The following is a 16,295-nucleotide window of genomic DNA, read 5'->3' as shown; positions in this document are numbered from 1 at the left end:
GGTACGCCGCAGATGACTTTGGTGGCCTCTGATTTGAATGGGGGGAGGCGGACCCTCTGGGTTCTTCCGGCGAGGAACGAGATGATCCAGTCCAACGCTTTTCCTTGTATTCCGGCGTTGCTGAGGCGTTGTAGGAGGGTATTATGACAGACTGTGTCGAAGGCGGCGGAGAGGTCAAGTAGGATGAGGGCAACTGTTTCTCCGTTATCCAGTAGCGTTCGGATGTCATCTGTAGCAGCGATGAGGGCGGTTTCGGTGCTGTGTTTGGCTCGAAAGCCGGACTGTGAAGGGTCAAGAGAATTGTTGGATTCAAGGAAGGCGGAGAGCTGACTATTGACGGCTTTCTCGATGACTTTTGCCGGGAAGTCGAGGAGTGAGATGGGGCGGTAGTTCTTAAGTTCAGAGGGGTTCGCTGTGGGTTTCTTCAGGAGGGCGCGGAGTTCAGCATGTTTCCAGCTTTCTGGGAAGGTAGCGGAGTTGAAGGAGCAGTTGATGACATCGCAGAGATGGGGTGCGATGATGGCGTCTGCTTTGTTGAAGATGTGGTGGGGGCATGGGTCAGTTGGTGAACTTGAGTGGATGGAGTTCATCAGACGGATGGTGTCTTCAGTAGTGATTGGGTTCCAGGCGCAAAGGTTGTGAGAGTGCTGTTTTGGTTCGGAGGTGGGTGGAGTGAGTTGTTCCTCGGACAGGTTTTCAAAGCGGTTATGAATGTCGGCGATTTTGTTGTGGAAGAAAGAGGATAGTGAGTCGCAGAGGTCTTGGGAGGGAGTGATGTCGTTGGTGCCGGCGGTGGGGTTGGTGAATTCTTTGACGATGTTGAATAATTCCTTGTTGTTGTGGGCGTTGTTGTCGAGTCGATCCTTGAATGCTGATTTCTTGGTGGATCGGATCAATTGGTGGTGTTTGCGGGTGGCGTCCTTGAAGGTGGTCAGGTTGGTAGTGGTTGGGTTTTTCTCCAGGTTTTCTCAAGGGTACGACATAACTTCTTGGATTTCTTAAGGTCGTCGTTGAACCAGGTGGCCTTTCTGCTACCTTGTATGATCTGGTGGTTTTTCCAGGGTGCTAATTCATTAGCGCTGTGGGTGATCCATTGTGTGAGTTTGGTGGCAGCTTGGTTTGGGTCCGATGATGTGGCAGGGGGGTTTTGGTTAAGCGAGGTGAGGAGTTGGTCGGTGGTGATTTTGTTCCAGTTTCTTCGAGGAATCGGTTGTGGGGGGTTGTGGGTCGGGGTCTTTTTGTAGCTGAAGTGAACGCAGCTGTGGTCCGTCCAATGGAGAGCTGTGGTGTGATCGAAGGATATGTGTTTTCAGGAGGTGAAGATGGGGTCGAGCGTGTGTCCAGCAAGGTGGGTGGGGGTGTCAACAAGTTGTTTCAGTCCGAGATTGTTCAGGTTGTCCAGGAGTGTGGTAGTGTTGTTGTCGTTATTCTTTTCCAGGTGGAAGTTGAGGTCTCCCAGTAGAATGTAGTTCTCGGAGGTGAGGGCATGTGGGCTGACGAAGTCAGTGATGTCTTCGTTGAATTGTGTGCGGGATCCTGGTGGTCTGTAGATGAGGTTGCCTCTAAGTGTTGTACTGGGGTCGGTGTGGATCTGGAAGTGAAGGTGTTCGGCGGTAGTGAGGTTATCGACGGAGCTGGTCGTGATTCGGATGGTGTTTTTATGGACGATGGCGATGCCTCCTCCTATTTGGTTGGTGGTGAGGTCTTTTCGGATGATCTTGTAAGCATCCGGGATGGCTATGGCGATGTTGGGCGCTGATGAGGCGTTCATCCAGGTTTCTGTAAGGAAGGCGACGTCCGGTGATGTAGTGTCGAGTAGGTCCCAGAGTTCAGTGGCGTGTTTGTGGACCGAGCGGGTGTTCAGCAGGATGCACTTCAGGTGGTTAGAGTCGGAGCTGTGTTTGGAGTTAGTGGATTTGGTGTGGGTCCTGATGCAGGCGAACTTGCAGGAGTGGCAGGCGAAGGGTCCATGGGTGTGTCCTAGGGCAGCTTCGCAGCATTGTGGTGTGCGTCCGGGGTTAAGGGCAAAGAGGGTAGCGGCGTCATACGTTATGCGGGTGGAGTGGGTTTTGCGAGGAACAGGGGGTCTGGCGCTGGGCGCGGTCCAGGCGCGGACGGGCTTGGACGGGCTTACCTTTGGCGCACCTTCGGCGCGCATGGGGCGCGTCCGTTGCGCGTAGGCTGTTCTGACATATGTAGATATTGGAGGGGGCGGAGCGAGGGAGGGTCAGCTGGGAGGCGGGAGCGTGGTGGAGGGAGGGGCTGGGACGGCACAACACAAAATGGCAGCAATAATAACAAACAAAGCGAAGCAGGGTGAGATTGGGGTCCAAAGTGAAAGAGCTGTGCAAGCAATGGAGCGCTATGGGTGATATTGAGGTCCAAACAGCAGTGGTATAGCGCTGCGATCCCAGCAGCAGTCGAGCAATGATACACGCTATAAATGGATTTTACAATACCCAGCAGTCGAGCGAGTGATCAGCAGTGGAGAGTTCAGAGCACTTTAAAAACACTGCACAAACAATTTAGAGGCATAAAGCACAACCAGCAGAGACAAAGCGCAACGATATCAGGAGGAGAGGTATCACGCTATAAATGGATTTTACAATACCCAGCAGTCGAGCGAGTGATCAGCAGTGGAGAGTTCAGAGCAATGTAAAAGCGCAGCACAAACAATTTAGAGGCACAAAGCACAACCAGCAGAGGCAAAGCGCTACGATACCAGGAGGAGAGGGAGTGAGGGGAGCGACCGCTTCTGCACAGGTCAGGGCGGTCACAGCTCTCCACGAGGACGAGGTCAGCATGTACTATCAGTGGGTGGGAGGGTCAGCTGGGAGGCGGGAGCGTGGTGGAGGGAGGGGCTGGGACGGCACAACACAAAATGGCAGCAATAATAACAAACAAAGCGAAGCAGGGTGAGATTGGGGTCCAAAGTGAAAGAGCTGTGCGAGCAATGGAGCGCTATGGGTGATATTGAGGTCCAAACAGCAGTGGTATAGCGCTGCGATCCCAGCAGCAGTCGAGCAATGATACACACTATAAATGGATTTTACAATACCCAGCAGTCGAGCGAGTGATCAGCAGTGGAGAGTTCAGAGCACTTTAAAAACACTGCACAAACAATTTAGAGGCATAAAGCACAACCAGCAGAGGCAAAGCGCTACGATATCAGGAGGAGAGGTATCACGCTATAAATGGATTTTACAATACCCAGCAGTCGAGCGAGTGATCAGCAGTGGAGAGTTCAGAGCAATGTAAAAGCACAGCACAAACAATTTAGAGGCACAAAGCACAACCAGCAGAGGCAAAGCGCTACGATACCAGGAGGAGAGGGAGTGAGGGGAGCGAGTGAGATGCCACGTAAGGAGGCCGGGAAGGCCGCTGAATCCACCACGAAGACCAGGTGAGCCGGGACAATATGCTGCGGCTGCCCTCCAATCCACGAGACACAACTGGTGAATTTGCAAAACGCGGACAACGATCTGAGCGAGCACCAGACAGGCCAGAGAAACGTGTAGAGTGGCGGCGGTGGATACAGTTCGAGAATTTGGACGCCCATGAGCACCACACCACTGTGATAGCTGGCAGCATAATGAACCGGGATTGAAGAGGGCACCGGAGCAGCACAACGGATCGCTAGTTCAGCTAGGAAAGTAAAACAGAGTCCAATCAAACAAACAAAAGGTCTGTATTATACATGGATGTTGGTCAGTAAACTGTAGAGCTAATATAGGCCTAAAGATCATAACCACCTGACTAAAAGCCAGGAAAGGAGGCCTCAAATAAAAATAAGCATCTAAAACAGGTACACCATCAGAGCAGAGTGCAACTGTTGGCATAGCTGGTCTGATGTGCAATCAGCGCAACAAATAGGGGGAAGCGGAGAAAAAAATAGCCAGATATCACTTTCAAGACCAAAAACAAAAAAAAGCACAAAACCAGTGCATGAAGAACAGAGAGACCCAGATCAGGAACCAGATGCACAGGGCGCCACGGACTAGAACTGATGCTACAGGCATGCAACAAAGCCTCATTTCAATCAGTAGCAAAATGGACTCTTTAAATTAGCGTATAGACAATATAAATGCTAAACTCGACAAGCAGGCGTCCAGAATCACAGAGGCAGAGCAAAGAACCTCGACGGCGGAAGACGAGAAACAAGCCACAACTAGCAAGTGTTCAGAAATGGAAAAGCTCCTGACCATAATGCAAGCAAAAAATGAAGATTTAGAAGCACGCTCACGGAGCAACAATTCACACATTATAGGGGTTCCAGAATCAACTCATACAGGAAGGATGGAACTCTTCGTTGGTGGTTGAAAAAGCACATAGATCACTGGTGGCAAAACACCCGCCAGGAGCAACGCCGCGACCCATCATCGCTAACATGCTCAATTATCGGGATAGTGGAGAAGTGTGGCTCAGTGGTTAGAGGCGGCAGACCCGGAATCTGAGATCGACCGTGGACCAGGGTTCGATTCCCCGCCTCGAGGGGTCTCGGGCTCATAAATTCCACGGTCTCGACAATTCTCGCTCCGGTGCCTACTCGACTCACGGGGTCACACTCTGCGACTCTGGGCAATAGCTTGCTTAATCTCCACATCGGCCCCTCGCGGCGGGATGCCTAGCTTTCACCTTGTGGATACCCTGCCGGGGTTTCTCACAGGGGAATACCAGGACGGGTTCCCTAAGCAAGCGCGGAGATGCCCCAGGGTAAGTCCTGCGCTATATAAGTTTCATACATTTACATTCACATTTACATATGATATTGCCCCTAGCTTGGGAGAAGAAGGAACTCAACCATCAAGGATATTGGGTAGCTTTTTATCCAGACTTCACAACAACAGTACGACCTGCAAGAAGGGAATATTAGACTATTAAACAGCAATTGCAGAAAGAAGAAATACCATATGTGATGCTGTACCAAGTCAGGCTGCACACTGAATACAGAGGGAAGCAGAAAATATATACAACCCTGAAAGCCGCACAGGAGTTTCTAAAATCCATCACAAGAAGAAAACGCACTCAATGCACTCAGGATGGAGAGGATTAAGACCAATAACTTAATCCTGATGGGGCACACAACCACTCAAAGATTCTCCACTCAGGCACAAGACAGTGAGACTAATGAAGAATGAACTAGGATCCCATCTTTAGTCACAGACATTTTGAAAGCAGACTATCTGAATCACCTGGTCCCATCCAAGACCGGAGGGGGTCTGAGTTGGTGGAAGCCCTCCACGCAGGAGAACCCCATAAGAACAGATAAGTAAATTGTTATTGTGAGACAGTTAGACAGGAGAGGAGGGAAAGTGTCTTTAGAATGTTTGGGATGCTGAAGTGGAAGGAGGGATGGGGGAATATGTTCGTTGTTAGGATCATCATAGCTCATTGAAGGCATACACACAGTTCAGACACAAGATTATCACACATGCAGATAAAGCATTTCCAACACTTAGATGGCGATAGATAGAAACTCCGGTAACATCAATTTAACATGGAATGTACGAGGTTTAAATAAACCCAAGAAAATACAACATGTAATTGCATACCTCACCAGGCATAATATTCAAATAGCACTTCTTCAAGAAAAACATCTAACTTAAGATACAGAAACGAGGGTGGGTGCATGCTGGGCGGGAGTCCAGCTGGCATCCTCATATCCCACATACGCAAGAGGGGTGCTGAAGCCTGTGAGAAAAGGAACAACATTTGTGGTTACACACACTGTCACGGACAAACCGGGATGCTATTCCATACTACAGGGCTGAATAACATTAGTCAATGTGTACTGGCCAATCATTGATGATCTACATTTTTACACAGACATACTCAAAGCCCTACGACCCCTCCCACAATCAGAAATAATATGGGGGGGATCTAAACCTACATCTGGGCCCAAGCAAAGATTAATCAAGCCATCACGGGTTGCAAAACACTAGGGCTGCCAGAATCATCAGGGATGGGATAGACGAAATGGACTAAGTGCACGTATGGAGAATCCGTAATCCAGATTGCTTAGAAGGTACACATGCATCACTGGAACATAGATCCTGGCCCAGTCTAGATTACTGGCTGATGACCGCAAGAGCAAATGCCTGGGTGAGTGGGATTGGGACACTGGCAAGGACATTGTCAGATCATAATCCAGTCAGGCTGGACATGCAGATCCCAGCATGCACCCCCGGCAACTAACATGGAGATTCAGGGCAGACACACTAATAGTTCCGGTCTACAAGACTACAATTAGGGAGGCCATCATAGACTAGTTAGTCATAATCTCAGTCAGCAAAGTTTTCACGCTTTGGGAAGCATTTAAAATCACTATACAGGGTGTAAGTATCAGTACAAGTGCGCGAATACTAAAAGACATCCGTACACAGATGCAACGCGTAGAACAGACCCTGCAATACCTAGAGCAGGAATATGATGCAGAACTGTGCCAGGCCACCTCAGCAGATACATGTGAGCAAATAACAGCATATAATGATCTAGCAAAAAAGGAAGTCCAATATCTGTCAAAAAGACACTGTGCAATGGCGTATGGTGAAGGGGGAAGACCAGGACACAACCTAGTAACCAAAATAGCAGCAAATAAAAATCATCACCATAAAGATCACGGACGATGAAGGGAACCATTATTACGACCCAGGGGGAATTCTGACACAATTTAAGTGATACTACGAGGGCCTCTACGCCGCCAGTAGGCAGGTAAACCCACAAGGCAAGATGACTACTTATCGGATAGAGCATTCTCATGGCTGTCTGACGGACCGAGGGAATATCTAAGCCAACCCATCGAAGAAGCAGAGCTACAAGAGGCTATACACTCATTACCAAACGGCAATTCACCAGGTCTTGACTGACTCAGCGGTAAGTTTTATAAAGCATTTTCGGACATAATAATCCCACATATTATAGAAATGTACAGGGAAGCATCTGGGAAGGGTACTCTTCCAGCAACACTGCTCAAAGCTCACAAGCCCAAAATGAGATGTGTCTCCTACAGGCCCTTATCCCTCATAGATGCCAAAATACTGGCACGAATCTTGGCCACCAGATTACAACTCCTACTGACGATGATGGTATTTCCAGACCAATCGGGATTCATACAAACCAGATCCACCACCTATAACCTGAGCACAATTTGGCACTTTATCACCAATGCTGGACGCGGATAAAGCTTTTGACTTTATTGAGTGAAACTATATGTTCTGAATACTTCAAAGAATGGGGCTTCCTGAAGACTTCCGAAAATGAATAGGTCTCTTATACACGTCCCCTGTGGCGCGAGTGACTGAAGACGGGCACACATCTGAACAGCTAGCAATACACAGAAGTACTAGGCAGGGCTGCCCCCTTTCGCCGCTGCTGAGCTCCCTGCTGTTAGCTCCACTGGCATGTATCATACGGCAGCAACATGGGGAAACACTGTTGAGATTCAGACAGAGGTCAATTACCATCTCTCTATATGCGGTTGACATGGTACTCTTTTGTATGGGAGCCGGAAACACACCTGGCGCCAATCCTCGCAAATATATCCGCTTCAGACAGTTTTCAGTGCTAAGCATCAATTGGGGGAAAACAACAATCACAACTCTAATGGAATGCACCACACCATATGCGCTTGAATACCCCCTAGAATGGACCACACAACCAGTGAAGTATTAGTGGATACACAGAAACCCAGATCTGGTTATAAGAGAAAACTATGGAAGGGTACAGACTAAATTAGAAAACAGAGTGGAAAGATGGATAAAAATGCAGCTATCGCTCGCAAATAGGATGGCATTAATAAAAATTATATTAGTCCCAGAGTATTCTCTACTTGTTCATAAATATTTCCATAGTCCTGCCTGGTTCGCTTTTTGCAAATACGCTCACAATTGCTAAGATTAATCTGGGAAGGTAAACAACCTCGTGTTAAGCGGGAGCCCTAACCATGCCTTATAAAAACAGAAGATTAGGCTACCAGACTCATATGCATACTGCCTATGCGCACAAGTGCATTTTGCACATTAGTGGTACAACCCGCATTCGTAAACGCCACATTTAGCAGAGGAGGAAGGAGATGCACACCCAATACTGCTACAGAAGGTACTATTACATCAAAAAAGGGGAATACCGCACACAGAAATGAACACTATACAATGCACTACTTCCGCGTGGCAAACTTTGGGGAGGAGAGCAGATAAACTGCCATTATATGCTATGTTACTCCCTATTGAGTATCACCCGGCTTTGTCAGTCATGCACAAGGAGGGAGCTCTCAATATACTAAAACAGGCGGACAGGGAGAGGATGAGCGATATGTGCCCAGAAAGGAGGTTCTTCACAGCTGAAGATCTACAATACATACAAAACAAAACACCATTATTCACATTCACTTATCAAAAGCTCAGAGTGGCTATGAGGGAACGGTACCCCACATTTCCCGAGGAACCACCCGCGCTAAATCCACTGCAAGTGCTGCTAGCAACCCCTATGTGATGTAAATTAGTTACCAAACTGTACAAGACGGTGCTAGAAGATAAAAAGAGTACCTCTAACCAAGCTCTAGAGTGATGGAATGCACAGCTGCACCCTCAGCTTACACAGGAGGAATGGATGAGTTGTAATCAGACAGAGATGATAACTTCCAATTGTAACCTGCGTATAATACATTTTAAATACATACAACAAATGTACTCCACACCAGATAGGTTACATAGATATGTAATCAAAGAAAGTGATGAATGTCGAAGATGTGGGAATAAGGGTGCAGACTTTATGCATTTAGTAAGGGAGTGTGCTCGGACAAGAAATTTATGGATGGAAGTAGTCAGTAGTGTAAATAATACGATAGAGAATACGATACAGTGCAGCCCGCATGTCTGCCTGCAGGGCCTACTCTCAAACCTGAAAAGAATTGTACTTCAATTCACAGCAATAGCGCTTTTAATGGCCAAGAGGTGAGTGGCAATGCACTGGAGGATCAGGTCAGCCCCTAAGCTGGAGCAATGGATTAAGGATTCGTATTATTGTTAAGAAATGCAGAATATCTCCTAAAATCGTCAAAACCTAAGGACATATGGGGTCCACTGGCAGAATGGGACAGATGCTGGTATCTAGATGTCTAAATAATGTGATTTAGTGCTGAATAATAAATGTTGATGTAACTGTGTATAACTTAACGTACAATGTAAGTTGCAGCATCGATGTAACTATGATGAATGTTTGTCGTTGATAAAATGATAAAAAAGTTCAAAATCATTTTTTTTTTTTTAAGTGTACGCCACTCTAATGTACCCAACTCCACTCTAACCAACTTCACTCTACCACATTTCACTGCACGCCACCCTACTCTATGCCACTTTACACCACTTCAATCTGCTCCAGGCAACTGCACTTTATGGCACTGTACTCTACTCTGTATCACTCTACGCCACTCTACTTTACCCCCACTTCAATCTAGCCCCCATTTCTATACACAGCTACTCTACCCCACTCAACTCTAACCCACTTCAGTCTTCGCAACTCTACCCTATCCTACTTCACTCTAACCTATCCCACTTCACTCTACCCTATCCCACTTCACTCTAGACCACTCTGCCTCACCTAGCTCTACCCTATTCCACTCTACCTCACTTCACTCAACCCCACACCATTCTACGATAATCTACATCACGCTACTAGTCACCACTGCACTTTATTCTACGCTACTCTGCGCCACTTCATAGTACCCAACTTCACTCTACCTAACACTACTCTACGCTACTCTATCCAACTTAATTCTACCTCACTACACTCTACACTACTGTATCTATGTTACCCAACTGTATGCCACTCCAATCCACTGTATTTTCCCTCATTCTACTCAACTTCAGTCCACACAGTTCTACTCGACCGTATGCCTCTTCCCCACTCCAATCTACTCTACCCCGACATCGAGCAAAGGTCTATGTACGTCTATTACTAAGGGACCTAGAAGACTGGGTGAACAATAATGGTATCCTCCCCCCATATCAGTCAGGCTTCAGGACAAACAGCTCAACAGCAGATAATATCGTGGCTTTGTCCTCTCTCTCTAAGCAAGCGGTAAAGAGAAACAATATGCCCCTGTTTTGCTGCTTATTAGACTACACAAGAGCCTTCGATAGAGACAAATGAGGGAGACTAAGGGCAAAACTCGAATCCTGGGGGATCACTGCAACTCTTTTAAAAGCTATAAAAGCCCTCTATAAGGGGACATTGGTCTTGGGCCAAGTAATCCACACGACTGCAACCTCAAGAGTTGAAACTAACACCGAACTAAAGCAGGGCTGTGTTCTGGCTCCACTATTATTTAACTTGTATACAGCAGACAAGCTCTGAAAGACGCCAGCCTAATACCCCAAGATTGGGTAAGATGACCCTTGCTACCCTTCTGTATGCAGAGGACACAGTGGTCATGGACCACACCAGGGTGGGGCTCTAAAGAGTCTAGCAGAGCATAACAAGGAAAATAGCCTGCAAACAAATGAGAGCAAGGCAAAGATAATAATCTTTGGCAAATACCCTCACAAAAAGCAAGCGTCCTGGCTTTAGGCGACAACCGAATTAGGACAGCTACTTCCTCTAATTACTTGGGGGTATGACTAACAGAGAGGGCTACAGCAGCCAAACACATTAAGGAGCTAATCCCGAAAATCAACGCAATAATTCTCTCACTTAGCTGCCTAAGCCATCGCCTAGAAAGCCCATTCGTAGAACCCATGTTGACAGTACTCAGGGCAAAACTAATCCCATCAATCAATTATGGCCAACTAGCCTTCCCAGTCGCATTGGAGAAATCCATCACCGCAGGCCAGATAAAAGCCTGTAAGATTGTGCTGCAGGCACCTTGAAAAGCAAGGAATACCAGGCTAAGGCTGGAATTAGGACTAAACAGACCGGATCTGGCATTACAGGGGGACCTAATAAAATATTATATCAGAGTGATTAAAGCCCCCGACACCACCCTCAAACATTTCCTGAAAACCATTTTCAGGGCAGCAGGATCTCCATGGCACTTCAAGCTGGACCAAGCTGCAGGATCATTGAAAATAGAGGCAGAAAGCATGCCCCTATATGAAATCTCACACATCGCTTGGGCTAATGTAGCGAAGTGCAAGGTCCAGTCCATCTTGTTCTAAATGGATCGCGCTTCACTCCGGTACAACTTTCATACACTGGCACTTGACAGTTCATGAATCTCTGGGAAAACTCAACCTTACCTGAGAGACGCACTCTCAGCCCAAGCCAGAAGAAAAATCCTGTTTCTACGCCTCATTGCCTTTAAGATCCTGGACTTCAACCCAACATGTGCTCGAATAGACAACACTGTCTCTTGGCAGCTATGCAACTACCATAGAGAATCCTAGCTACATCCCTTATGTTGCTGCTGTACTCTGGCCAGTGATCGCCATTGCTTGCTATGCCCCACCCTAAGGGACAAGGGCTTTAGAACCAGCAGGGACGCTTCGGATTGGTGCTTTTCAGAAACTATTACCTGCTTACTTGCCAGATCAGTCAGGTTTAACCATCAAATTAAAAATCGCACTTGACATCCAGCAACAGGTAGCAGAAACTAGGGCCAACATCATTCAGCAACTGAATCATCCGACCACCCAGCTATAATGGATGTCACTCAATCCAGGAGCTTCATCACATGCATAATCAGAGCAGAAAGGCCGTCGTGGGGCCAACTGTGGGGCCAAGTATGGGTCCCACCAAGGGCCCCCATCAAAGTTAACCGACTCAACTCAGGCAATGACACCGACGGATCCCATAAAACTATTGAACTGTTAATAGGACAATGAAAAGTTGGAGCAAACTATCATTATAAAGGAGCTGATCGCTCATTTTTTATTCTTTTTTTAATCAGTTTGTAGTCTTAGAAGGACACAAAGTAGTAATCAGGGCACATGCAGGCATGGAACATTTTTACCTTCAGCATTGGGAAGCTTCACTGTACAACTCTGTATAGCACTGCACTGTACGCCACTCTACTCTAGTCTGCAACACTCTATACTAGTGTATTTGACACCACTCCACTGTAAGCCGCTTCACTCTGCGCTATTGTACTTTGCAACACTCTACTCTAGCCCACGGCACTCTACGCCACTGTACTCCATGCCTTTGCGCCTTACACCACTGTACTCTGAGCCAGTGCACTCTACAGGACTCTAATCTGCACAACTGAACTCCACAGCACTCTACCCTAGTGCACAATACGCCACTCCACCGTACTCTACACTACTGCACTCTTCGACACTGTACTTTACTCTGCACCACTCTATGCCACTGCACTCTATGGCACTCTACTCTACGCCACGCCAATCACCTCTACATCTTGAGAAATTATGGATTAAGTACTATGGCAATCTGCAACTGTAAAAAAAAAAAACTCTATAACAAAGAATACCAAAATAAACTAAATTATATGATTACAACACGATTTTTCTAAGGTAAAGATAAAAAACATATTCAGTTAACAAACACAAAGGTTAAAGATAAGTTATAGTTAGGGAAACTTAATTTATTTCTATACAAAAACAACTAAAACTACACAAACCTTAGAAATTAAAAAGTTAGAACTCAAGGTTATAATTTCTGCCCTGACAAACTTTATAGAACTCGCACACCTTCGTACAGAGTGTTGTAAGCTAAGGCTAAATCAACTATAACTCGTGCCTTCACCATGCACTGCTTATACCTTTTCATATTACATCACTTATAGCATGTTAAGTCATAGCAATACCCGTGCCATCTCAAATAACAATTTATGTTATAATTTCTAAGAACATTGTGCATGGTACAGGTGAGAGTTATAGTTAACTTAGTCTGCGTAGTGAGTTTACAACCCTCGGTACGAAGGTGCATGAATTATGGAACGTTTTGTTCGGGCAAAAATTATAGCTTTAAGTTATAATTATAACTTTTTAATTTCTGAGGTTTGTGTAGTTTACGTTGTTTTAATATAGAAATAATAAATTGTTTTCCTAACTATAACTTTCCTTCAAACTATGTTTTTTATATATATGTCGCCGGCAGCTGCCTCCATAATAGAGTTCCACTATAACCAAGACAACACAAAACAAGCATCAACAAAGCCAACAGGGTGGCAGCCAACACCAGACCTACCAGGGGTTGCTAGTGTTTACGTTTATACCCAGTTACTTGAAGTCTTATTGCAAGCTTGTGCCGGCAACTACAAGATTCAGACAAACAGGAGCGGATGAAATTCACACATATCTGCTGTAGGAGAACTACAAATTTGCTGTAAGTAGAGTTTTCCAACGTGCCACGGTCTTAGAAGGTCTCTTAGCGGTGACCAAAGATGTGCAGTTCCCGGAATCAGGAAATTGCAATGTTACCGGGTTTCTTTTTACGTCTCCTCGCTGGCAGACCTACTGAACGGCAAGCTGGGACAAGAAACCACAGTGAAGCTCAAGAAATTAAGACCTCTACGTGATCTTTTCAGCCCAGTTAACTTACCTTCGCCAGCATAGAGCGCACAGTATCCTCTCTGAACTCCATCGCTGAGCGCCAGGCAGACTTCTCAGCTTCCGGGTTTCATGATGGGAATAGAAAGCGGACTTTTCCAGTACCGTGAAGAAACCTGGCCCCAGTCCAGCGACTTGACTGCTCGGTCCGACTCCAACCGCCGAAACCAAGACTACAGGTGGACAGCAACCCTAGAGCAGCAGGAAATAGGGGATTCGAAAGTCTCTTCCCAACGCATATCAGCTAATCCTTCCTTAGAAATATTGTAAATCCTGTACAAATCCAACACACCTCATAATGCGATACCCAGGAGCCCAAGGACAAAATACAGTACAAAGAAAGGCAGCGATGCGTGCCAGGAGGCACAATATGCACCACCTCCAGGCCTCCTGACCTTTTTGTGTTTCAGCGTCTGCTTTTTGGAACTTTATAGTTTCACGTCTCCATTATAAGAATATATATCTAAGCATGCATAGTTCTGCTGGATAGCTAGTATTAGGTAAAGGTGTCACATACCTTTTTTGGATGTCAGTCACTCACCTCGCGTCTCCTTACGATCATGCCTTATATTGACAACAATGGTTCGCCCACCTGAAAACCATCTTCACCCTCCCAAAAATTGCTAAATCTCCATTGATTTAAATGTGGTCACCACCCAGAACCCCTGAATCTCACCTTTCTTACTAAGGGAGGAGGGTCACTAGATGCCATGGGTAGTACCGCAAATTCTCACTCGCCAATACAAACACCTACCTGCACAACAGACAAACATTCACATTCATGAACACTCTTCATTTCTGTCACTCCTCCCTTCGATTCAACCCCATCACAGCGACTCCAAAACGCTTTGGGGCAAAGACAAAGTCCCATCAGGCATGCAGACACTTAGCACAATAGCATCCAATCAATCAGTACTTCTGCACAGAAAGTCGTGAGGCAGTAGCTTGGACACTGGAGTAGCACAGTCTGCTCTGCACACTGAGTCAGTGCTGGATAAGCCACTTGCCTGGCAGGTCAGCCAGGGTACCCCAGTACAGCCACCTGAGTTCACAGGATACTTTTTCGTCATATTCAGTAACCGTTCGGGTACTGGTCGGTCAATGGCAAGGTCACACTGACCACACCTAAGGGTATGCATTGGGTGCCGCAAAGCAATGTCAATCCCTTCTTCAGTCAGCAATTGGGCACATTTAGCAGCAAACACAAGATGATGATGTACGGAGTGCTGAAACCTTTCAACCACTCACCCCCAGTCAAGAAATCTGGGTTTATTTAATCCTTTGTTCTTTTGCTCACCATGCCACCCCAGTTTGAGCCCAGCCATATGCAAATCAGTCTTGACCTTGCACCTCATGGGAACAGTCCAGCCCGAACTGCCAAGCCAGGTCCTCCCTGGACCAGAAACAAGCATCCTGGGACCAGGGGGCGTGGCTTGGACGCCGATCGGGATGGCGGCGTGAGCCTGCAGCTCCGTGCCCGATCCCGCATTTTATCCTGTAATTCACCATACACGCGCTGTTTTTAGCGTGATTATCCTGTGTGGAGTATCGGGGTAGCCGAGGGGCACTGTTCCGGACTGGAAGGAGGCCGAGAAGTGTGTTGAGGCCCGATTTCTTTGCTCGGCGGGACGACGCATAGCGAGGCAAGATGTCGGCGACCCCGAACTACGGAGGCTGACTTCTTCGACACGTCGGCTCGCAGCGGCAGCATAGTGCACATCGGAGCCTGGGGGTGCGAGCGGAGAAACAACTGCCGCGACAAGTGGCTCTTTAGTTGGAGTGGCCGGGCAGAGCCCTCGCTGCTGCATTACCATTTTGTGGACTGGGTGCTGCTCCCCCGTCACTGGCGATGGCGGCCAAGTAGAAAGTCGCCGTTCCTCGACTGTGCCCAAGGGTCCCCAGGAGCCTGGTGGCGCCATACAGTGTAGACCGGAAGAGAGAGAGTGTAACGGGAACGGATCGGAACTGCGTCCTGGAGGACCCAGCAGCCGCTCTGACCGGATGCCCCGGCTGGTCGCTGATTCCTGAACGAGACGACGGCCCGCGGCAACGACTGTTGGGCTGTATTCGGAGTGGTCCCCGGAAGAGGGGTGACGCTACATAGGCCACTAAACAGGGCAACAGTTACCTGCGGACTGCGCACCTGACCCCACATTAAGTTTCCTGGACTGGATTATACCATTGGCATCGCTACCCGGTTTGGTTGGACCTTCCTGTTTTCTGTCATAGCCATACTGTGGGTAATGCGAAACTGGTTAATCAGCGGCCCCGGGTGCTCTCAGGTGTGGGAGCTGCCTGCCCGGAGCAGGAGGAGGCGGTGACCGGTCGGCCATTTTGGGCACGGGAGTACACCCGTGTATGGTGATCGCCTTCGCCCCTGGGATTGATGTTCGTTTCATGGGGAGTCCACTGACCCTGTTGAACTACCAGAAGGTCGGAGAGCCACCCTTGCTTAGAGAACGAAGGTGAGAGCTGGGCTACCCCCCCTCAAGCGAACCGATGATGGCGCCCACGGGGCACAAGATGGCCGCTGAAGGTGATGGCGTAGCACTGAGTAAGGCGACTGAACAGGGCGCAGATGGAGGTGCTCATACAGATCCAGAAAGTTCAGCACAGGAGCGGCGGCTGAATATGCGACTGGATGGGATACTGGAGGTGATAAATGCGTCCAAGGAATCCCTGCATACGGATATAGTGCAGGTCGCCACGGGACTGGGTCTATTGAGAGCGGACCATGCTAAGCTTACAGACAGAGTGAAAGACAACGAGTTACTGCTCCAGGAGCTTAAA

General features: G+C 47.6%; 1 protein-coding gene across 2 annotated transcripts in view; it reads right to left on the bottom strand.

The window, feature by feature from the left end:
• The window catches only part of UEVLD (UEV and lactate/malate dehyrogenase domains), a 346,003-nt gene extending 332,371 nt beyond the window's left edge, over positions 1-13,632 (bottom strand). The window contains exon 1 of one of the 2 annotated variants that reach the window (XR_013608720.1): positions 13,498-13,632. Coding sequence is in view for 1 of the 2 variants with exons in the window: in XM_078681085.1 (XP_078537211.1) it covers positions 13,498-13,539 (42 nt within the window). In the remaining variant the exon portion in view is untranslated. The remainder of the gene's footprint in view (positions 1-13,497) is intronic. The other variant, XM_078681085.1, reaches the window with a different exon arrangement.
• Positions 13,633-16,295: the final 2,663 nt, after the last annotated feature.

This window comes from Lissotriton helveticus, chromosome 3_1, assembly GCF_964261635.1.
Source record: "Lissotriton helveticus chromosome 3_1, aLisHel1.1, whole genome shotgun sequence".
In the NCBI taxonomy this organism is placed as follows: domain Eukaryota; kingdom Metazoa; phylum Chordata; class Amphibia; order Caudata; family Salamandridae; genus Lissotriton; species Lissotriton helveticus.
This window is presented reverse-complemented; position numbering and strand designations above follow the sequence as displayed.